We start from the raw sequence: 25,097 nt of genomic DNA, 5'->3' as shown, positions 1-25,097 counted from the left end.
GCAGTGCATTCCAGGTGATGTTCACTCTATATTTTGCTACAGTCCCGGGACCATATTGCTTACCAGAAGACATAAATAACAGCAGCTTTAACTTGAAGTTAATTACGTGTGTTGTAGAGTACTGTAAGGTGTTGAAATGATGCTGAAAACACAAATTCCAAACTTCAGAGGGGGGTGACCCACATACACATTGAAGTCACAAGTACTTCAAGGTACATCTAATTCTAGAGCTAAAGATCTTGAGCTTTGAAAAGTAGGGAAGCCTATGAAATCCGTATTTTTCTGTTTGGAGTTATGAAGTGCCTATTGAGATGCCTGAGACCTGAAGTCACGAGATGGAGAGTTCAAATACATGCGCCAGTTTGCTCATCCTGAATAGCAGGGAACCTAGAAGGGAATGGCAGCCTTGTGTTTTGGCAATGATGTCATGACAAGTAGCTCAGGGGCACATCATTTGGAGTGAGATCCTCTCTGCTTGTCCTAGTGCCAGTTCAGAGGACATTCCAATCACGTAGGGACGTTGCTTGCCCTGCCCTGCCATCAGGATGACATTAAAATTTGGAGCCTGTTGGTCGCTGTGCACCATGAGTTTTTCCTTGAAATATGTGGACCTACGGGGAGTAATTAATCATAAAAGCTTGGGGATTTCAACTCTATCATCGAAGCAATGAAGCAAGGGAAAGCTGAGCCTAAAAGCTGTGCTGATTACCCGGGGTAACCTGATACAAAATCTATTGTTGCCGAGAGATCCTTAGCCCCCAGTATATCGTGCAATATTATAACTGCCTGATCTTCTTCTGTGCTGACAATGACCAGTTAGTCCTCATTTTCTCTCTCAACACAGCTGGGTTAGAATTTCATTTGCAGAAGGTATTTAGAGCAATTTAGAGACAAATGTCTCTGGTGTTTGCTCTGCACTTCCCCACCGCAGGCTTCGCTGAACAGTTTTTCGTATCAGGAGCTCCATCTAATCTGTTTAATTTTAATAAATCCCTGACTGGGAGAAGAGGAAGGGTGGGGAGATGGAGGCGCAGAGAAACTGTGGCCGGACTAATACTTCTTATGAATTACTTGGCTAATAATTACTAAAGAGCAGAAATGGTTTGGTAGAACTGTTTGTTTGTTCCTGTGTGTTAATTAGCCCTCCTTCCCTCTGTGCTAATTGTTTTTTTTCCTAAACTCAACCATAGGAGATGGGAAGGAGTAGGGTCCAGTAGCGCCTGTAGCCAGCAGTCACTGGAAATGTGTGCACATGGAATGTGGCCTGTGTTCCGTGCTGGCGTGGTGCCTATGTGGTCTAGCAGATGGAGTCAGTTCTTGAAACTGTTGTGGCTGGTTTAGGCCTGAGCAGATGAGGGACTACAGGGTTTGGTGGGCTGTTCCCCCTGTTCTCTGATGTACAGTCCCTGTCATCCCAGTGATAATGTTTATCCCCAGCTGAGGCTGTCTGGTAGAGAGTCCCCACTGCCAGTTGAAAAAGGTCCTGCAAGGCTGACTTGGCTTAAGAAATTTCACTTCTGAGACTCACAGAGGTGATTCTGCCAAGAATTACAGTATTTTCTTCTTTTTCTACAAGCATCTCCTTCCTTATAAAGGCCAATCAAATTTTATTTCCTTTTAGTATAGGAGCTGGATTTGGTTTAGTGCATTTCAGTGAGATGAGAAATGAAGGTTTCTGCGGGATTATCAGCTGGACTGGGTTTGGTGAAACAGTAGTTGTAGAGGCTGAAATCAGGTGTTCCTGGTTCTGTGCAGTTCAGGTGTGCTGAACTGCTCCCTCTGGCACATGGGGTGATAGAGTGTTGATGACAGTTGGGAGAGTGAGGGTATCCTGGATTTGTAAAAGGGCTTTCAAAAGTCAGATGAGATTTCTCTGTTGTCTTAAGCACTTTTAAACTCCCATATACAGAGGCATTAATGAGAAACATGAAGTTATTAGAATCATTTATCATTTTCTTTGAAGCTTACACTGGCATTTTGTGTAATTTATGACATTTCCTCCTTTTTATCATGAACTTCTTCAGATGAAGGGAAAAACAGCTGTTTCCCCTCAGAGTATCTGAAAGAAAAGAAAGAAAAAAAAGATGCTGTTTGTTTTTTGTCCAACTCGCTGATTCTGCTGATGACATGCCACAGAATCAGCGGCGCCTTGGGAGTAATTAGACAGCATGTGGGGCTTAAACCCTTGTGGAAATGTGTCTGTCATTTAACTGTTGTGCCTCAGATGTCCTGCACTGCTCAGCTACCCATCCGGTAACTCGTGTGCCTTGTTAATTTTGTGTGCTCTGAATCTCTTAAGGTCTGGCAAGACAGAGAAAGGGGGTGGAAATGCACTGTACATGGCAAGCTCTGTTTTCAGGGTGCTGGGTTTTTGGGGCAGAGAAGGGGAAAACTGCGAGGTGACAGACTTGTTGTGTCATCTTGGATGAAGAACTGTTTTCTTAGTTGCTTGTTCTCTTCATCTGTAAAATGACTACAGTAATGCCTTTCCAGAGTGGGGTTGTGGGAACTGATGAAAGCATATGAGGAGCTCAGAAATAATAGTGATGGAAGAACAGAGGTGCATTAAAGCAAGTTAATGTACAATTGTTGAGTTATGTTGGGAAAATGTCCACTCAGAAGGTTTTCTGCAGTGCATCAATGTTCCAGAAAATTTTTCCAGTGTCAAGATGCCAGACTATGATGATTTCTGAAGAGATGAAAAAATTATTTAATTCTACATGCCCTTCCCAGTCAGAGCTCAAAGGCACTTGATCCCCTGGAAACAAATGCTGTCAGCCCCAAAATCTCCAGCCAAAACCTGACTTGATTTTCTTCCTCTTTCTTTAGTCTGCATTCTTGGAAGTTGAACCTGCCTTTTCCCCTTTGTCAAAGAAACCCAAGTAATCACCTTCAGGACCTGAAGGATGGGGGCACAGCCCACTGCTGGAGGGCTTAAAAAAAGCAAATTCTTCAGCAGATTTCAATTTAACCCTCTTTTATTACTCCCTTTTTTTTTTTTTTTATAATTTAAGTCCATTTCATGAGGCAGTTTGCATGTCCTTGAATGGAATCTCGTTACCATGAAAGCTTTTTTAGCATTGATTTCATAACAGTCTTAATTTAATAGTGCCGTCATTACTGAGAAGCTCTGAGAGTGAGGCCCCAGCTTTCCAGGTCAGTGACCTTTTAATTACAAACCTTGTTCTGATGGCCAGGTTATCGACTGGACAGCTCCCAGCTCCTGCCCCCAGCATGAAGATGAAAATAACTGCCTTTCCTCCCCCACTTCCAGAAAAGGGAGGAAAAGAAAAGTAACCTCTTGTGTTTCCAAAATTAATTTTCTCCTTCAGCTTTACTTTGTAATTAATTCTTTAACATGTCTCAGTGAAGCTCAAACAGTTTTTGTAAAGGCTTTTCTTGAGAATAAAATACAGTGCAAGCCAATGGAGTCCAGTGCCAGCTCAGCTGGAAAAATAAGAGTTAGTAACCTATGATGTCAAAATACCTATTTAGGCCAAACTGCTCTGGCTCTCCAAACCTTATTCTTTTCTAGAAAGTACCATGTTTGATACATAAATGTGGGATTAGACCATAAGTGTTGACTGTTCAAGGAATGCTAGGTGACTTGTCATTCTCTTGAAACTTCCTGTCAGGACATGGATTGAGAGATGGTGCAGAAAAGGAGTAAGGGCTTTATTTCAGTGTTGTGCTGGTGTTGGCTTCTCCACAGCGTAGTGTGGGTGGTGCTGTGGTGGATCTGTGCTGAGGACAGTGTTGGTAGTACAGTGTTGGTAGTACAGAGGTGTTTCAGCTATAGGTAGTACTGAGGTGTTTCAGCTATAGGAAGTACTGAGGTGTTTTAGCTGTAGGTAGTACTGAGGTGTTTCAGCTATAGGAAGTACTGAGGTGTTTCAGCTATAGGTAGTACTGAGGTGTTTCAGCTATAGGAAGTACTGAGGTGTTTTAGCTGTAGGTAGTACTGAGGTGTTTTAGCTATAGGTAGTACTGAGGTGTTTCAGCTATAGGAAGTACTGAGGTGTTTCAGCTATAGGAAGTACTGAGGTGTTTTAGCTGTAGGTAGTACTGAGGTGTTTCAGCTATAGGAAGTACTGAGGTGTTTCAGCTATAGGTAGTACTGAGGTGTTTCAGCTATAGGTAGTACTGAGGTGTTTCAGCTATAGGAAGTACTGAGGTGTTTCAGCTATAGGTAGTACTGAGGTGTTTCAGCTATATCTGAGCAGTGCTTGCACACAGAGCCAAGGCCTTTTCCACTTCCCACCCCAACAGTGAAGAGGCTGGAAGTGCACGAGAGGGTGGCTCAGCTGAGCCCAGCTGATCAGGGGACACAGGTATAATCTGTTCACTGTTTCAGCACAAATCCAGAACATAGCCCCATACTAGCTACTGTAAAAACAGTGCACTATCCCAACCAGACAATGCACAACTGATTGTGTGAGTGAGGCTTGTCCTGTGTTGTCCTTGCAGCTCAGGTACCTTGTTCTCTAGCTGCTCACACCAATGCCAGCAAAGACCTCATCACTTGAACTTGCAAAGCTACAAGCAGGGCCTGGAGTTCAGATACTGATAGCAAAAATTTATTGCAAGAGCATGCTTCGTGTTTTAAGTTTCTAGTACAAATCAGCATACAGCAAGAGAAAGTTCACTAGCATGGGTAGAAGCAGGGAGGTGCTTTCTGATTGTTTAAGATGTTTGCAGCAGGTGTTCAAGTAGCATAAAGTAACTCTAACATCTTGTGTAGACTTACAGAAATGACTGTGGAGGTGGCATGGAAGCCAGCACATTCTGCATTTTCATGCTGCTTTTCATTTCAGGATTTTGGAGCACATTGTACCCATTAACTATGGAAACTTTGCAGCTAGTTGCATGGAGCATGTTGGATGGTGTTTATAGGGTTATCTATCATTATCAGAATCATGGTTTGATCTGGATCTCACTTGATTCCCACTAAAAAGCATCCACCTCTGAGGTAGACAACAGCAGCTGTTCAACATCACTTTGTGATTTTTAGGAGAGGAAATGAAGAATACTTTATCTAAGTGATCTTGCAGAGGGAGCTTTAGGGATAGAGAATGTAATTACTGAGTAAAAAATTTACTAAGATTCTTGAAAAGCACCATGGGATATTTAATTACTAAAGATGGTTGGGCCTCTGTTTATGACTGTGCAAGACAGCTAATGTGCCTTGTAATATTTTGCCAGGATAAAGAAAAAACATGTCCTACACCTGTCATGCAACCAGTTTGTTCTTTAGGTGCCTCCCATCCAAGCTTTGGCTCTACACAACCCTGCATAAATGGGGAAATGTGATTGTCTCCCAAAGAGCTTATTAGGGAACTTAAGAATGAAGAGTGAGAGAATGAAAGCTGTCATTGCTAACAAACTCACACCAGTTCCTATCTAAATCAGCATTAGGGGTAATCACATCCATTTGTGGCACTCTGCTGTGTTTGCCCAGTGCTGATAATGTTCAACGTACACATTCCACTCCTGGAGTATCATAATGCAGAGGAATAGATGTGCTTGTGATCCAGAAATTAGTTCCACCTTCCTGTGTTTTGTATTAGTTGCCTTCTTTTTTCTTCCTGAAAATGATTGAGAATCACTATCCATCTGCTGAGAAGGAGATGTCTTCCTGTCCTGCCACTCTTCTGCATGCGGATCTGTCACCTGCTGTTCAGTACCAGCCTATTCATCATGCTGACTCCTTTCCCCATCAATTTTACCACTGTTTGTCATGTCTGAACTTGTCATGAACTGCACGGATTTTCTTGGCTTCTTTGGTGGCAAGGAATGTACAGTAGTGCTAACAGAATGTGGTAAACTGCTCAACCTGAGGGCATCCTGGGAATCAGATATGGTGCTTCTTTGGAGGCTTTTGGGAAGAATATAGTTGAAGAAACCCTTCACTGTCATTCCTCAAGGTTTGAAGGGAAGTTTGGAGAAACTAGTCTGTTTAGTCCCTATAAACATGGAGAAATCAGTTTATTGCTCATCTCTGACTCTTGTCCCAGTCACTAGTCATTTATGAGAGGGCAGAAAACCACCTGACATCAGGTTAGACATAACTGCTTGTGTGATGCAGTGTAGAAAGGAAGCCAATCCTTTCTTGGCTTGAAAATTATTGATAAATTGGAACAGACCGGTTTGATGCTTAGGAAGTTGTGCATGCTGCAAAATGCTGTTTGTAAGCTTAATTTTAAGAAATAATTGGAATGTCATGGGTTTAATGATGTCTCTCCACTTGGCTATCTGACAGTGACTATTTAATGTAAAAGAGCCGTTAAAAATGGCTTTGCAAAATTAACTCCTGTTGCTCATGGAGTGTATTTTGAGTCATATCTGCCTTGTTTACTGACAAAGTAATGTTTCCATTCCTGGTAGTACTGAAAAAACAATATGATTACAGCAGAGTGAATTGAAGTCTACCTAGAAGATAATGCTAAAACAGTCAATTATATTCCAAGGCCTGAAATCATTAGCCTTAGTGATGGGCAAAAAAGACCCAGCCCCTAAGTCTGACTTATAAATTTAAATATTTATTTATCATGCTTTTGAGTGAAAGTAAATGCCAAGTCCAAGAGAAAGTCACTTCTGTAGTTACAATCTAAAATCAGGCATGGGAGATCTGAGACATGACTGCTTCCTTGGCTTTGGGTAAACTTCTTGTTTGCAGCTTGCCCATCTGTAAAATGGGGTTAATTACCACTTTTGCCTTATTGACTCAGTAAGATTTATGTTAGCTATGTTCATAAACTGCTCTGATATGCTTGTTTCAGAGCTCTTGGTGCTGCAGTGTGTGATTTTTGAAGGTGCTGCAGTAAAAGCCACACTTTCAGAGAGATTAGGAGTTTACTCTCATCAGCTGTGTATGGGAGGGGAAAGCTGCAAACTTTAGAATGTCAGAATGTCAAGGCTCAGGCAGATTGCGTGCAATCCTAATCCAGCCCTGCAGCTTTGACCTTTGAAGGAAGATTCACCTTGAGATGGTTGAAGAAATCTATGTATGTTTGTATAAAAATATTTCTGTGACAGAAGGAATTTGTTTTTCATGGTCATCCAGCTCAGGGTTTCCCCACAGTCTTCCCAGAACAAGTAAATGAATTCAGCTTCTGACCTGCTCTGAGAATGGACCTCGTATTCTAAGTCTAAGGAGACAGCCTTCCCTCTTGAGGCTAAAACAAGGAGTGTAGTTAGGAAAAGCTGTGGTGTTCTGCTGAAATCCATTTCAGACCTAATGATACTTTCCTGCTAGGAAAGGTAAAATAAGTTCCTGTATGAGATAATTCTCTAGGATCTCTTAGAAAACATTTTTGTTCTGCTTAAAATTATGTCTTGGGTTCCCTTGAACATGAAATCCTACAGTTTGCTTTTCTGCCGCAAACTCTTAATTTTAGTCTGGAGTGCAATCATTCTTAACTAAGAGGTTAATTTAGTTTTTGGTTCATTCCTTGCTATTCTTTCTCCTGGAGCCTGGTCCAGGTGACTCCACTTCTCCTGGAGCAGAGCAGAGAATTCATTCTCATGAAACCTGAGGCGCTCTGAAGTAAAAGCTGTTGACTTTGTCATACCGTGCAAATGTGCATTGCTTTTAGCAAGACAATAAAGGGTAAATGGGGTGATCTCTGCTCCTGCAGAGAGGTCAGGTGGTTACATTACACAATCTTCTAGAGCATCTTGCAGCAAATACATGGGTTATATTAAAAGTTGCAATCATATCATTTTTTAAAAGTAAATTGCTGACCTTATGCAGTGGAATCAGCTTTATTGAATTTCGCCAAAAATGCGTTTATAATCCCCCCACCCCTGCATACACATGATATTCATGTCCTTGCTGCCCATGTGGAAATGTCCCTTTTTACGGTGATAAAATTAAATTTGTCTTTGTCTCTGCCTTGCCTCACCTTTTAAGATTCCATCCTTTAGAGACACCAGTGGATATCCATACCAGAGAATGAAGATGGGCAATATCCCTGCATGGCTGGCTGGCTGATTGTGAGCCAACTACCACGGAACAAATAAATAAGCATTTCACATTTAGAGGACAAATCAAGCTGAGGACAGATACAATATGGGTATTTTTCTAGGAGTGTTGTGGCCTTAGCATAGGTAAGAATTTATTTTGACTTGGAAGTACCTACACTTTGCTTCTGGATTTTTTCTAATTGCTACGCAATATGAAATGTAAAATCCACTAACAGTTGTTGGGTTACTCATAGTACTGTGTTACCTGCCCTTCTTTAATAATAACTAACCATAAACTATCTGGGCTTTGGCCACCTACTGCCTCCTTCCTGAATTCACTTGGGAAAAAGGGGTTACGCAGCATGCTCAAGAATTTAACACACCTATTTCCCATATTTCTGTGCCACTTTGCATCTTCAAAGTGCTCTACAAATATTAGCTGACTAGCCTTGTGACACCCTTTATGAAATGGCAAGATTATAAGATTAATTTAAAACATTTCAAATTACATTTTTTCATCTTCATTAGACCTTTATATTCTTGAAAGAGTTTGCAAACTCCACATTTTAGTGGGAAACTGAGGAATTTTAGGTGGGGACACAGAGGCAGATGTATTAACAGTTAGATCTGGGATAATTCTGACTGCCAGTGATAGATCTGTAAATACAGCCATACTGTGCTATATTGTCAGTGTGATGTACTGTATAGAATTTTCAGTAAAATCACTTAAAGCATTTTCATGTTTATCCACCATTCTGACCCCAGCTGCTTTGAGGGTTGGTGGAAGAGGTTAAGCTGGTTTTATTGAATAAAATCAACACAAACCATCTAAGTAAATGAAGGGGCAGATTGGCCTTTGCAGTGCTAGCCTGCATCCCTTCTTACAGCATCCCCCAGCTCGTGTTTTTTATTTAGTGTTTAAAAGGCTGTTGCTCAGAGGTACTGGAAAGAATATCAGAATATCATTACTCCTGCTCTTCAAGTAACCAGGAGAATGCAGCTGTTAAACTCAGGATATAAAATACATGTTTAAAAGATGACTCTGTATGTGTTTAAAAAAGAGAGCGAGAGAGGATTCAAGGGAACCAAAAAATAGCAGGTTCCATTACTGTAATTAAATGGCAGCATTTAACCTATCAGGCCGTTGCGTGTATGTGAGAGACGAGCAGGGAGCTGCATTTGAAATGATCTCTGTCTTCCTTGGGGGATAGAGTAGTTAAATAATTTGTTTGCGAGGTGTGAGTTTAGTGTCGGGTAGAGCGAGTGCTGGTGTGTGTGTGTCTCGTGAAGCTGGCTAGCTGAGGATGCATTCAGCACCCCGTGCCCTGTCAGGGCTGGCTAGCTGAGGATGCATTCAGCACCCCGTGCACTGTCAGGGCTGGCTAGCTGAGGATGCATTCAGCACCCCGTGCACTGTCAGGAGGAACACAAGCTGCTCTTGCCCATTTGTTGGCTTCTCTGCACCCAGGGCCTCACCTGGTCCCACATATTTCATCATGAAAGGAGAGCCTTTTCCATGCCAGGCCACCTGAGACAGACAGCAGCAGCAGTGAAAGAAAACCAGGGAGGAAATAGAGGAAGGAAAGAATCAGAGTCAGTTTTGTGAGCTTTTTCCCCGTGGTTGCTGTAAGGGCTGAGTTGTTGTGTGTGGCTGTTGGCACTCAGGAGTCTGGGGGCTGTGGCATCCCTGGGGACCAAGGACGAAGCTGCTGCTCAGGGTTCTGCCCCTTTAGCAGCACATCAAACAGTGCTGTCCCTGTACCTGGCGTGGTTCCTGAGCTTTGAGACTGGTGTGCAGAGCCACGTGGAGAGAGAGGGATCTGCTGAGGGCAGCCTTGGCCCTGCATCATTGGCCTGGACCCTGAAAACCCCTTGGGCACACCTGGACACTGATCTTGGTCCATTTTTGGAGGAGACACAGTCTTACATAGTGCTCAGAAGGGGATATCTTCCCATTTTTATTAACTGCCTTTTTATTTGTACAGTGATTCCTTTGTTTAGGAATCTTTCCTAGCCCAGGAACTCCAAGAGCTGTCCTCACACTTTGAACTGCTTCAGCTGCCTCCCCTACTGATCCGACCTGTGTTATATTGCAGGAACATGGCTCTGAGTGTCTCTTAATGTTCACTCCAGTGTCTCTGTGAATTTTGTATGGCCACTCCCATTTTAATTCCTGGGCTGGAACTTTTGTGATGCATTAGAAGGCAACAGACAGTGTTAAAATTACAGATATTTCTGTATTTCCTTATTGAATATTCAAGTCCAGTGACTGGATTTTGAGGGGAGAACTGGACTAAAAGGAGACCAGAGACATGCCCTGTATTTTAGCACCCAATCAAAGCAATGCATGAATTTGAGTCCTTGATGAGATTTAGAAATCTGAAACTATTTCCACAGACGATCTACCAAAAAAAAAGGTACAAATATGTTATTTGAATTAATTATTTGTTATGTGCACTCAAGTGCATATAAGGCATGTATAGATTCTCAAACCTGTCAGTCTTTGCACATGATGATTGTGCCAGTCTGAAATGTTTTAGAAAAGATACAGTGTAATATTATTTCTCTTTCACAGACGTAGAAACTGAGGCAGATGGAGGTTAAATGGCCTACACAAGGTCAATAGCAAGGCTGGGAATAGAACACAAATGTGTAGAGGCTTTTTATTATACTAATAAGGAAACTCTGGAGGTGTGTTTGGCATGGTAATCGGAACCCCAGAGAACTAGGAGCAGTTACTGTGTTCTGTGCATGTCCCCAGGGAGCAATGATGAAACTCCTTTTCTACCTTACCACTCCAGTTCTCCGTGTGTGGCCACCATAGTTTTTACACCACTTAACCTCGTTATTTTTAGTATTGTTAGCATTAGTCGTCCTTTGGGCGTTTAATCCAGGCTCTTTAATTTTCTCTGGAGCCCTGAAGAGGCCCTGTGGAAGCCACAAGGGGAGAAAAAAAAGCAATAAACAAACCAAAAGATGAAAAATGATCTTTTGAAACTTCTTCTATTTTGTTGACTTGTCCCCTAATGTTTTTTGTCTTTGTTGTTCTTTCATCGTGAAGGACCCTGCTTAAATGTCTAATCTTGGTTTCTTAAAAGTTAATTTACTATTGTTTCTTTCTTCCCCACCCAAGATTAACATCCTGTGTGATGACATAGATGGTTGTTGTCTAAATGGATGTGATGTAACCAACAAAATTGTGTGGGGTGGGTGGAGAAATATTTATATACTTGTGTTAAAAATTACAAAGTAGGGTTGTCTTTTAAACAGAAGGTATTTCAACACTGTTACTGGCAGCATCAGCCTTTAATTTTACAGGTGGCTACCTTTCTAGTAACATTCAGCAAATATTTTAATGGCATGTAAAAAATTTCTCAAAAACAGAATAATGAGGAACGAGGGTGATTTATAATCTGTAATGAATTCTTGCTGACGTTGTCTTTTTATAATAGTGTAGCAGCATCTCTGTCTTTCTGGGGGAAGTGCAAACCAAATTTACCTGAAACATTTGTACCATAATAATCAAATATGTATCACTTAGATGTAATTTTCTTAATTCAACTTATCTTCTTAGTGTGATGTTACCTGACTCACAGGTGTCTAGCACTAATTCCACTTTATAGAAATTGAGTTAGAGGAGCCAAGATGCTCTGTAAGGCTGTGAGAAAATGCCTGTCAGAAAAAAGCCATGTGCTCATGGCTCCACACCCACTGTTGGTTTCTTTACATTTCCATATCTTTTTCCATGCACAGTTCATGTATTTTTACATGTTCTCAAAATGTGCAGCTGTAGCTACGAGTTCTCCGTGCTCCCCATAGCAGCTCCCTGCAGAGGGGGTGTCCAGTGTGCCCTTCACCCTGTGTGTTCTTCAAGCACTCCAGCTTCATTTATAGACACTTCATATGATTTTTCCTGTCATGAGTCTGTACAAATGTGTTTGTTTTGTTCCTTTCTAAAGTCTAAAGTAAAAGAAGAAATAAATAACATTGAGGGAAGGTGCTCTTCACACTGCAGTTCGTCTTGGTCTGCAGAGGCTGCTCTGGGACTGGTTTTGCCCAAGGTAGAAAATAGCCAGGTGCTCTTGTTAGCGTGTTTGGGGCAATCAGTAATTCCAGAGTAATGCAAGGAAACAGAAATGGTGCATCAGGACAGATTTCCCCATTCTTATATATAAAACAAAGGCATCCTTCAGATAGTCTGAAAAACCTGGTTAAAAATTTCATAGAATGGCTTGAAATTGTTGTTCTATTACATGATTCTTTTCTTTTGAATGCTGATTTTGGCAGAAAGAGTGGCAGGTTCTAGAATTGCAAGGCAGCCCAGTCCAGTAATCCCAGATCAGCAGTGACTGATCCAGAGTTCCACGTTCCTGATGGAGTCTGTGCTCACCCCCATCCCACAGCAGGGCCTGGGGATTCTTCCCTGCTGTAACCAAGAAATTGGAGTTACAAATGTCTGGTTGACTGCAAATCCCCCCTGGCCAGCTCCTTCTGGATCAGCATTGGAATTCTTGTGACATGCTGGTTCAAGTTGTTGGAAATACAATTTAAAATTGGTGTTCCGAAGGTAGATCAAAACCAAACCTCCTGTATTGCTGGTGTTTTACCTTACTTGAATTTAAGACCACCTCTGGCTTTCTATGTAGAAGCTCCTAAAGATAATATCACAGATCAAAGAGTAGCCAAAGGCTAATCATTTTGTTATTATTGCTCAACAAGCTGCTTAACAAAATATATTTTGTTCACACAAAATAAATGGATCTGAAGCACAAATGTTTTCTGTCACTACTGCTATTAAAATATGTGGTAAGCTTTATAAGCTATGGTAGTGCATGGGTTTCTTAAGGGCCATGTATCAAACTGGGCTGCTTTTGGAAATGAAAATGTAGAAGAAATTAATATTCTTTCACCCTTACAGAATGTTTCATGTTGTAGTTCCCAATTTAATAGGAAATTGCATAGGCCTGATGTGTACTCTGGGCAAATTACTTCATTTTTGAGTGCAGGGTTTTTCTTTGCAGCCTGTCTTTCCTTCACACTGCTTGTTGGACACTTTGGGTCTGCCTGCCTTCGATGAGCTGCACAGTTCCTGGCACCACACCTGCCCAGTGAATGCCTTTTGGGATCTCTGGGGAGAATTATGATACAAATAATGAGGAGCTCATTGTTTCTCTGCAGGAATAGCAGCAGGAATTTACAGGTCACAGGTTGGATGTGCTTGGAGACGTACCTGTTTAGTGTACCTAGTACTTGTTTTCTCTGAATGCCTGGTCTTATTTCTGGGGAGTTCTCAGTTGTGGTAACGAGTCATGACAGCACTATGGTTACTGGAGTAGTGCCTCTTCCATTAGCTGCAGTTTTTGATCTCTAAGGACTCCTTTTAAACAGATGTCACAGCCCTGGTTATGTACTATTCGTGGTAAGCTACCTTGGAACTGGTATCCTGGCATAGTCTCCAAAGCCTTCAAACCCCAAGTAGATACTAATTTGAAATAATTTCAAATATGCAGAGGTTTTAGTTGTTATGTAGTGTTGTCACATCCTGAACTGGCTACTTGCATATACTTGTTTGTGTAGGAATGCAAATGGGTTTTGTACCAAAACTTCTGGTTCTGTAGTTCAGGTTGGTGAGGACTTCTGGACCTGTCTTGCTTGATTTAGAGTCGTGTTGCTATCTCCTTTTTTTTTTCTCTATTTTGAACTGTTTGTGGAGCAAAAATTTACCTGTTGAATTATGCTGTCTGCTGCCTGAAGATTTGTTGTAGATTAATTCAAGAGAGTGTGTCCAAATCCTGTTGAGGCTGTGATAGCACTCCATCTGCTGGGACTTTGGCATTGCAGAATCCCAAGCATGAGTCCAATTTTCGTCCTGCATTTTGTTCCTTGAATTCTGCTTTTAGTGCCTTGACCCCTAAAATGTACAGCTCAGTATTGGGAGCTTTTACTAAAGGTATCTCCTTCTTTCTTTTCCTTCCTTCCTTCCTTCCTTCCTTCCTTCCTTCCTTCCTTCCTTCCTTCCTCCCTCCCTCCCTCCCTCCCTCCCTCCCTCCCTTCCCTTCCTTCCCTTTCTTCCCTTTCTTCCTTCCTTCTCTTTCTTCCTTCCTTCCTTCCTTTCCTCTCTCTTTCTATGGAACAGAGATAACATCATATAGGCAAGGAGCTTACTTTACATTAGGAGAGGAAGACCTGACCTCTCTTGCTGCAAGTGAAACTGTATTTTCCCTGCCTTGAAACTACCAGTGAAATGCATTTTGGACTGACTTATAATGCTGTGATTTATGCTGTGGTATGCTTTGTGATATTACAATGTCCTTTTGCCTTTGTGTTTGATTTTCTCCCCTCTGATAAATTTTACTGGGTATTTACCCAAAATGCCCCTAGGAGAGTGAGGCGCTCTCCCTGCTGTTTGCTGCCTCAGAGAAGGAATCCCATGTTTTTTCCCCCTCCAATTAACCTCACAGCAATTTCTTTCCCTCCCCCCTGCCTTATTCTGAAATAGTATTAACATGGGAGATATTTTAAAATAGAAAACTGGAAGAAAACAAATTTCTTATTCTTATGTATACATGTTACACACAAATGTGAATGAGTGACCAGAAGCACCTTCTTCATTTTCCATTTTGAACTTCTCATATATGTAAAACTGAGAAGAAAAGTTGTAGTACTTTTCTGTTTCTTCCATTCCAAGACGTGCTAAGCAAGTCACTTGCCCTTCTTTATTCAGAGTGAAAATACTTTGATCCAGTTTTCTGAAGACAATACTCATTTCATAAGAATATTTAATCAGTAGAAAATAGAGAGGATTTAGTTTGTTTGTTTAGTATTTAACCAAGTGAATAAGGCAGATTAGGGGAAGGGGGGACACTGGACCCATAAACAAGGTGATATATAATATTTTTTTTCGTTCTCCTTTTAAATAAATACCGATCAGCTTTATGTTCAGAGACAATAGGAGCCGTTGGCTTAAATTTGCAGTTTACTGTATTTATGGCTGTAATATCAAGGTGCTGCCGTCGTAATTTCATGCCCCAATGAGAAGAGCAAGGTCGAAGCAAATGCTTCCATCGGCATCTGCTAACACACTAACTCATAAACAAGGCCCGGCTGGATCAGGTGGCACGGAATAATACAGGCTAATGAAATACAGCACAGCTTTCCATTACTGTTAGTTTTTACAGTGTCGTCATTACGTGTAATTTATGTTTAAAAAATTCAATTTTATACAAGGCTCTGGGAAATAGGGGTCTGCAGGTCACCCGACGACTTTTAACGGCTCTGAGAGTCCTTATTGCACTCTACTGTTCCAACAAAATGTTAATAATAAATAATAAAAAAAAAATCCTCTTTTACTTTTTCTCTGGTTTGCATATCTTGCTCTGTCTTTTTAATTACAAGTGGCTAAGGAGAGTTTGGGGCTGTGTGTGATGTCAGGAGTTGTCCCCTTTGCTGGTGCTCCCAGAGGGGGGTTACTATCTGCTTGCTTTTCTTTTGTCTGTCTATCAATCACCCGGGATCCTGTAAATGGAGTAAACACAGCTGAGGAGAGGGAGATACTTAACAACCTCTCTCCCAAACCCTCACCCTCTGACATTGCCCTCCTCTCCTCCATTACACTTCATTTTATTATAGACTCCAAAAAGCTTAGCTAGGAAGAGAAACTGCTGCTGCATTTATTTATTTATTTATTTATTTATACTTGTTATGCCAAAATACTTTTTATTTTAACCTTTTCAGTCCTGGCTGACTCGCTGTGTAATTCCTAGCATTGTTCTGTTAGTCTGATTTTCCTTCCTTATTTTAGTGCTGTGCAGCTGAGGTCAGAGCACCCTTATCAGTTCTGATTGCTGCTTAGTCACCCTGATGGGTTAAAGTGTATCATGTTTCTGAAAGATTGCACTTGCATAATTAACAGTCTTGTAGATGAATAGAGCTGTAAGAATTCAAAGCCCTTTCAGCAACTTTTCGAATTACTTTTATTTCTGCATTTCTCAGCCTGACTGTTGAGACCAGTCCATGTTCCTTTGATGTGTGGGTTCCTTTACTAAAGTTTGAGCTGGAAGTGCAGTAGGAGGATGTTTACATTCAAATGCAATGTCTCAGTGTAAATTAAGGGGAAAAAAATCATAGTGATATTTCTGAAACCTTATATTTTATTCAAATATTGGGTTGGGCTCAGCCTCGTGAATGACCATGTGTGAAAGAAAATAGATCAGGAGACTTTGCCTTTTTGACCTTTCTGAACATTCAGCTCAGCACAGAGTAGGATGTAGGAGACAGATTTGGTAACAGTCACCCAGCACTGCACGTAACTGACTGAACAGGTGGAATCATTAGTCTGGATCAGATCCCAGAAGGATTTTATGATGATTCTTTTAAAATGTGGCCATGTTCTTTCTGAGCAGAGTTGACTCAGTGGCTTCCAGGAACAGAAGTGTAATGTCATTTCAGGGTGCAGATCTTCCTTTTAGTCATGTGGTACCAGGCACTAACTTCAGGTGGTCACGGAGTTTGTTGTAGATAAACAACTTGTCCTGTCCTACTTTGTTTTTGCCTTAATAGAAAGTGTGTGGGGAAAAGCCAGCAGCTGCCACCCCCTGCCCCACAGCCTCTCCTGCCTTTTGTCCCTGCTTCAGGGTGGTCTCCTAGACTGGTAATAAAGCTGGCTTTGGAAACCCACAAAGAAACTGATTTTTGCCTACCACCTTTCTTTATTATGGCAGAATTCTTAATTTCACCTAAACAGAAACGTCTCCCCAAAACTGATGTAGCCTTCAGGTTGTGAAAATCTTGTGTCAATTACTGGACTGAGCAATGTAAGGAGGAATATAATGAAGAAAAATATATTTTCAGTGCATAGGATGGGAAAAGGGTTGTCACTAATATGCCAGAGACTGCATCAGAAGAAGAAAAAGCAGTGGCTCATCTGGTTAAGTTCATGGAAGGATTTTACATTGCAATTATTGCTACTGTGCTTTGACAGAAAATAGGTAAAACATCTCCTGAGTTTTATTTTCTGTCTGCCGGAGGTTCAGTTCTGACCTTGGAGCACTTCTCGTGTCTGTATGTGTCACCTCTTCCTCATCTGTGAAATAAGGGTAACAGTCCTGTAAGTTCTCCTCTGCTGCAGAGTGGTCATAAGAGGAACAGTATTTTGATGTACATAAGGTCCTTAAATAGCAAAAGATATTATAAAAGGACATAAACAGACAGTGAAATCTTAAAAGTTCTTGTACAAAAGAACTCTTTAATACAGCACCCAAGGTGCAGGCACCAAGAGATGCTTGTGACAACCCATTTCATTCTCTGACTTGCTCTGCTTCTGTGTTTGACTACAATTTGCAGAGGCTGAGTGATGCCTGCAAATTGAGTGGCAGCAGTGGCAATCAAAAAAGAGGGTCAAAACCATCATGGGTGCTGGATTATTCAAATCAACACCTTCAAGCCTGAAAAGGAATTTCAAAAACTTTGTGAAAATTATGACTAATTCCTTGCAGTGCCTGTGGTGCTGTAGAGGATGAGGCTGGGGGAAGGGAGCAGGTTTGCATTCTGTGGGGCTCTGAAGACAGTTTCCGTGCATCCTTCTCCTCAGCTCAGTCCTTGCTCAGTACCCTCTGCGGTTAGATTATTCCTTGCAGATAGCAATCAACTGGAAGGAAGTGTGTGTCTAATTTGCATGAGATTATTTAAAACAAAAAAAAGGTCTGCATTAGTCAGGGTGATGGTAAACAACGCAAAGAGATGCCTTTTATAATATAGCCGTGGCTCGGCTTTCAAAGCCAAATATAATTCACTTACAATTGGCAGTTTCCTTTATTGTTCCTTTTAACCTTTTGCATTCTGCATGGACTTGATCTTACTGCAGCCGCAGAACAACAGAAATGTTTGTTTTCCAAAGTGTTGGAAAGTGGATTTAGAGCAGTTCCACTGTTAGCTGAGGTGTTTTTCTTGAGATACCTGTTTGGGAGCTGTACTAGACACAAAGCCCCAGTTTTTGTGACACTGCTTTTGCATCCAAGGGCAGTGCTATTATTTTTGGGTTGCCAATTTCCTGCTGGATTAGAACAATGAATGAACATGGATACTTTTTCATGTAGTGCAGTGATAGGACAGTGATAAAATAAAGCAAGATGAGATATTGGAACAGATGACACTTAGATCTGGCTTTGAAATTCACACTTTTGTATGTAATTAATATATCCAAGTTGAATAATTTGGGCATGGAAAATTCATACTGTGTGTGTATATAGGTGGTGAATTTGAAAAAAAAATCATTCCAAAGGGAAATGTGGTAAAGTTAGCTATAATTGCCTGAGGAGACCCTTAGAATATCTTGTCCATTTTTGTTACCGTGTGTGAGAAATGACCAGCATGAAGGCAGGTGTATTTCTGAGTGCAGAGATGGCTTGGCATTACTGAGTGTCCACTGTGCAGACTTACTCCATATATATGCTTAAGGAATCAGCTCCAGGACTCCCTTGATCTTGAGGCCAAGATCACAATGCCTTAAAAGCATCTTGTCCAGATGAAAGAGGTTTTCCAGGTAATCCCAGTCTTCTCCTCTGATATTTAAGAAGGGATGTAGCTGTGATGTTCATCTCTCTGTAATATTAAAAAGCTAGGTTTTTAAAAGTATTAACTTCAGGAATTTCATCTACCAGCAGTGCTTTATGGATCTCAAGCAGGGGTGATTGAGAGAAAGTATTCCCCTATTTTTTTCCCAGTGCTGTTCTGTTCATTCCATTTTCCTCACTGTGCTCAGTCCCTTCAAGAAACATGTGAGAATGAAGTGGTCTGCCTCTTATCTTATAAATCTCTTTCCTTAAATCCATATTCTCACTTCCCTCTTTCTGAGTGTTTTTGCATGCCCTGGTGGATGGTGAAAGGTCCCGAATCCCCTCACATGTTCCTCGTGGCAGGGACACTGGGTTTTTATGTGCTTCTGTGCAGGAGAGTAAATGCTACACAGCTGTCCAGCTCCCACTTCATGACTGCCATCTGAGTACTAAATTCTTTTTCTAGAGGATGTTTTCTCTTGTTGGAAAAAATAATCCAGCTGTGCTTCCTTCTTCAGAGATGCTGGTCATTGTGAATCCTTTAGCTGCTTTTCTTTTCCCCCTTGTTGGCCAAATAGTTTCCATATGTTGTGGCCAATTACAGATGGTCATCGTGGCATTTCCTGATGGCAGGAGTCACTGCAACAACACGTACCATGTGTGCAGTGTTACTCCAGCTCTGTGTGAAATGAAAGCCAGGCTGCCCTGGGGCAATCCAATCATGCACCAATGGGCCGGGGCAATGCTCAGCTGAAAGTTGGGCTTGGCCTTGTTTTGATCTGTTTTGTTATAGTTTTATTTCCTCCTTACATTCTGTGTCCCATTCATACTAATCACAGTCAGTCCTGATTTTTTTTCTTTTTATTTCTGCATTTGTCATAAAATAAAGCAAATTATTCCCGTCTTCGGAAACGATCTAGACTAATTAGTCGTCTAACCCAATAATTAGTTTTTTGTTTCCCTGTCTGTTTTCATGCATTATTGTTAGTTTTTTCCCCTGTTTTTTTTTTTACACCATTACAGATTAAAATGAGCCACATTTGCAGTTGATGGTATCTTTTTTTCGGGGGAAGAATGGAGAATTGCAATAGAAAGCTACTTCAAAAGCAGCAATAAACTCAAGGATAAATTAAGGAAATTGAATGAGCCACATTTGGAAGCAGCGTTGAGGCTAATATTCTGTCGCTTAAGGTTAAATTGCAACAGAGAAAGAGAGAGGGAGACATTCCAGTGAATCCAAAATTGGGGAGGCATTACTGCTCAAGTCAGTGCCAAAATTCTTTGCAGCTTGAAAGGGTTCTGCCTGGCTTGAGAATTTAATTATGTGTGCATAAAGTGGGTAAAGGTGCTAAACTGATTTCATTTCCTCTGCTCCCCCAGGCCTGACAGATGAAGAAATCGACCTGGCTTTCCAGCAGTCGGGCACGAGCGCGGATGAGCCGCAGTCCCCAGGTCCTTCCACACACCCGGTGCCAGCTCAGCCTCCTCACCCCGTGGTGTATAGTGAGTGCCACTTGGAAAATACCTGCTCCCCGTTCCTTTCTGCTGTGATTCCTGCAGCAATTCACAGATTCGTGTGCTGCATCCCGAATTTCAGTTCCACTGATGCCATACTTTTTGTCAGAATCAGACACCAAATGTTATTTGAATGCACTTGGTGGTTGCTGATGCCTGTGACAAGATCGTGTTACACAAGGAAAATGAGATACAAATGATCACTGTCTACAAACAAATGTCATCCATACCAGCCTGTGACACCTCTTGACCTGAAGGTGGAAAGTCAATGCAAATTAGATTCTGACACACTGTAAGGACATCAGAAAAGCACTTTGTCAACACGGGACTCAGGCTCCCCTTCTCAAACTTGGAAAACTTTTCTCCCTGATCTTAAATAATCTGAGGTGACAGCAGAAATTCTGTGTAGACTATGTGGATATGACTGTATGATTTTTGTGTACAAAATACACTCTCAAAGAAATTGTAGCATCCCAACGTAATCTGTGTAGACTCAAAATTTACATATATATTTGCATTTTAAAACAAACCTCGCAAAAAAGTATCTAAGCTCCAAACAATAAAAACCAAAGTACACACCATTAAAAATCCATCAAAAGAAGCTGTTCAGCTCACATGTGTGTCTGGTAGTTTGAAAATCACTTCACTTACCTGCCAAGTATAAAGAATAGGATTTTGTTGCTGCTCTTAAACAGCTCTGTGGCAGATATTGACTGATGTAACACTCCACTTAGAGCTGTGTATTAGTTTATGGCACAGGTTTGCTATTGCTGGAGACAATACTAGACTTACTTTTGGAGATTTTAGCCGCTCTGATTTGGCACAGTTTGAGATGAAAAACTTTTGTGATAATAGTGGGCTCAGAACTGGAATATTTCTGGCTGTTGTATTGTTTGTGCTCGTGAACTCTAGGGCTGAATTCTGCCTCCTGGGCTAATTCCTGTCTGCTGCAGTCCACAGAAAATGCCAGGAAAGCAAAATCTGCTGTCTGGCTGTAGAAGCAGGGCCAGATCCCTCTTGGTGCCGTCCATTGCTCATTCAGATAACTCTTACTACAACCTACAACCTGGTACTGGAAGAGTTAATTTTCCCTTATTTCAGTGTTCCCCTAGTATGAGTAGAGCAGGGAAGAGGCATGCAGTGCAGTTCAGCCTGGGAAACACCGTCATCACTGTTAACCCTGGCAGCTTTATCACTCTTTGGTTGTTTTCCTTTTGCTATTTTGGGTTTCCTCAAAGCAGCAGCTCCCATTTTCTTCTTGCTAGGTAAGAATCTTAACTAAAATTTCAACATCAGAATGTTCCCAGTAACAGCTTGAAAGAGAATTTTGAAAGAATGATTCTGTAATGCTTGGAAATCAAAGGTGACTAAAAATACCACCAAATAAAATCCTTCACAGAGACTCTGATTGTAAACTTGTGCTCTAGCTTTGTGATCTGGTTGGTGCTTTTTAAATAATTTGAACCCAAAGCTTTTCCCTGGGAGGCAGTCCTTTTCAGCAGCCCCCAGAATTGGGGAAGGGGTGACAATTCATTCATTAGGTATTGTTCCTTCCCACTCTAGCCATTGGTAGTAGACCTTTGATTTAAGCTTAACCTCTAAATGGATCCATAAAATGAATAAAAAGCTGGACATACATGGTATTTGTTTCACCAAAATACTTGTTTTGATTAGCTCTCATCTGTGCCCTATTCTAGTTCTTGACTGGTGTAGTCTTGGTGGGTGTTAATGATGGATCCATCTTTGTTGTCTTCCTATTAAGTGCTTTCCATGGTGTCAGAACTGCAAAAGGAATATGTGTATTTTCCTAGGCCTGATGGGTAAGGCTGTGCAGTGGCTCAGTGCTCCTTCAAGGTGTGTTGTTTTATCAGTTGGATGCTAATCCTGTCATGAATTCTCCTGAATTGTCCAAATCTGCTTCAGGACAGTTTTTCTGTGATGGTTTACTAAGGCAGTTTATCTTTCACAGTCCTGGCAGGGGCTGCCATGTACAGAGGAAGATAGATGCTACTTTTTCTGTCTATCTGTTATGCTTATCATCCCACAGAGTGTTTGACACTGAGCTGGAATGCTGCTAGAGTAGAAGTTTGAAAGAATATCTGAATGGCCAGGGAGACAGAGAGGCTGCTCAGTCTCTACATTGACTTGGTGATGGGAACAGCTCACGTTGAAGAGCTCATATTGAAAAAGACTGCAAGCTATATTTGCCTTCCCCAAAGAAGACACTGAGTTTCTTGTGAAGCAACATCTGATCTGCTAGAGTTTAGGTCTTCAAGACCTGAACCACTTTGTGTTTGACATCCTTGCTTCTTTTTAAGGTTTGTTTTTTTTTTTTGAGTAGTTCTGACACCTCTACACAAAACGCAAAGTGAGGAGGGTTTTGTGCTGAAAACAGAGGCTTGTGTTTTAAGAAATCTGATTTCTCTCTGCACCCTCTTCCCACAAGGTATTGCTGCTTCATGTTTAAAAATTACATTGGAACTGTGGGTTACAAGTACAGGAGTTCAGGATGGTTCAGAACCTTCTCAGGCATTTCTTCAGCAGGAATGAAGCAAGAGCCAAGCTGGTGATGTTGCCAGTAATGCAGGTGTGAGATGCCCACTCCTGTGAGTCACAGCAATAAATCCTGGGTACCCCTTTTGAATTTGCTTCCTTGATCTCCTGCTGTTGCCACCACAGTTTGTCCTATTTCTTAAATTCATACCACTTAAATACTTCCTTTTGTACAATTGAACTTAATGTTCTAATGTTTTATTGGAAGTATCTGTAATTTTTATACATATTTCCTAATTCTTGAAGAGTTAACAAGAAAAAAACCACACTTGTAAGCCATCAGGGTAGCACAGGTTTTGTATGCTGAACCCCTTCTGGTTGAAGAGAAAGTATAAAAACTTCTTTGGGGAAGAGACAATAATTAAATTTCTAGTATTTTAGGTCAATACCATCTCTATCACTTCTCCTCTTGTTCTGGAGGAGTAATTCCTTCTCTCCAGTTTGTACTTTTGCCAAGAGGTGTCAAAACTGCTTTAAAAAAAAAGCTTAAAGAAAGCTCGAATTTGATTAATATAGAGAAACAAGACTTTGCCTGACTGATAATAAAACTGATAAATGACATTTGAATTACTTGTAGCAGTAATTTATTACATAAAATATCTTTTATTTGACATGCGATTAGTTGCTGGAAGCATCACTCAATCTGACTAGTTTAAACATGCTCTAAAATGAACCCCCAGTAAAAAAACAGGGCTGTCTGCTATTGGTGTTATGAAATACACTAATCCAGCAGTGGGGACAAAAATCTGACTTTAAATATTTAAATGATTAATTTGTTGTTTGTGTTTTTGGTTTTTTTTACCTTTCTAACCCATATAATTACAAGCAAACTCAGGGGAGTTTCTGAGCAAGGTGTGCAAAGCTGCATGTTTATCATCCAGGTATTGTCTGTGTTGTTCCCCATGGTATTTATGGGCTCCATTTATGGGGGTTTGTGCAGATTTTACACCTGCTTAAAAATCAGCTCCAGTGACTTTTTTCTTGACATTTGGATCTTCTTTTCCCATCCTTGTGTCTTCATTATGTGGCAGTCTGTGGAATACAGACTGTTTCCTTGTACAGTTAAACTAGAATCCAAACTCTTCTTTTTATTTCCCCAACACCTTTCCATCGATTCACGGTTTTCTTTTGGAGAATCACTTCTTCCAGCATCAGTTTCTACAGTTTTAAATCTGGATACTAGTGAAGCTGACCTTAAGTTGGATGCACATGGCCTAATTAGTTGCTGTTAGGAAAGTTAATTCTTAGGTGAATGGAGATCTTGAAAATAGTGTTTATTCTGGAAATGCAATTTACAGTGACTGCTGGGGAAATTAAATATACTTAGCAAAACCACAGATTTATATCTGGAGAAAACATCTGTGTCGCTTGCATTTGACTTTTGAAGGTCTCTTAGTAGAATGGTTTGTTACTTCTGCAGTGCCTAAAGTAACTGGGCTGTCAGTGCTTTTTCACTTTATCTGATTTTTATTTGTTTTACAAGTGGAGAAATTGAGGATATGCAAACAGTCAGTGTGAGCATGGAGCTTAAAATGAAGAAACTCCTAAGTCTCTCTTCATGCTTTAGATTAGAGAATTGCAGAGAAAAATTAAGGTTGAGCGTGGAATTTAGGCAGAGCTGTGACATTCTTTGTAACATTGTGAGGTTGCTGTGGTCAGTGCAGAGCCTTTACTGCTTCCCTCCCTTGCTCACTTCTTCTCTCCACCCCCTGCACTTTTTTTTTTTTTTTTGTGTCACAAGACAGATTTCACACATCTCTAAAATGAGTAAAATGGCATTTCAGCTTCTTGTCTTTATAGACTCTCTGAACTTTAGGAAAGATCATTCTGGTCCCTTTTCATTAATAATGAAAACCAGGGGGCAATAAAATGTTCTTAGCTCAAGCATTACAGGAATGGAGGGAGAGATGAGTGAGGTGAAAGGGCAAAGCAGATGGATTCCTACAGGTGTGTCTCCTTCCTGCTCGGAGGTCAGTGGAGCTGGGAGGGACTTTGGGACAGCCCATCAAGGACAGCCATGGGCAGGATCACAGACCCCTGAGATAATCAACCCTGGACAAGCCTGGAACAAATTGTCATAAAAGGGTATTTTTAGTCAGAAGTTCAGGGGAGAGAACTGGACAACCAAGAGACTTCAGATGCCAGAGTGACAGTGGGGGCACAGCACAGAGGGGAAAGTGGGAGAGATGGCTGGGGTTCACAGCAAGATTAGCAAGAGATCATTTTAAATCCTGACATGTACACAGCCAGTTACTGCAGCTTAGCTGACGTGTGTTAACTCATTAAGTTAAAAAGTTATGATAATTTGATCATGTGCCTAAGCTCCAAAACTGCAACTGCAGCAACCCAAAATACTCCTGGTGACACTATTCACCAGTTCTGACAGAGATGCCTTAATTTGTTCAGATTTCTAGCCAGAGGATAATTTCAGCTCAAATGTAGCAAGAAGCTCTGAGAGCCAGTGTTTGGGAGTTAGACCCAGGTACTCTAGACCCTGAGTGCTGGGATTGG

The 25,097-nt window shown here is 41.1% G+C and overlaps 1 protein-coding gene across 1 annotated transcript in view; it reads left to right on the top strand.

Annotated features, from left to right (window-relative positions):
• The window catches only part of PEX14 (peroxisomal biogenesis factor 14), a gene marked incomplete at its 5' end in the record, with an annotated part of 65,425 nt that overhangs the window by 32,322 nt on the left and 8,006 nt on the right, over positions 1 to 25,097 (top strand). The window contains one exon of the mRNA XM_054291862.1: positions 19,899 to 20,021. Within this exon, the coding sequence (XP_054147837.1) occupies positions 19,899 to 20,021 (123 nt within the window). The remainder of the gene's footprint in view (positions 1 to 19,898; positions 20,022 to 25,097) is intronic.

Source organism: Melozone crissalis, unplaced genomic scaffold (assembly GCF_028551555.1).
Source record: "Melozone crissalis strain CALT ecotype California unplaced genomic scaffold, PUWL_Pcris_2 ptg000107l_1, whole genome shotgun sequence".
Taxonomy (NCBI): Eukaryota; Metazoa; Chordata; class Aves; order Passeriformes; family Passerellidae; genus Melozone; species Melozone crissalis.
The sequence above is the reverse complement of the archived record's forward strand: the minus strand, read 5'-3'. Positions and strand labels throughout refer to the sequence as shown.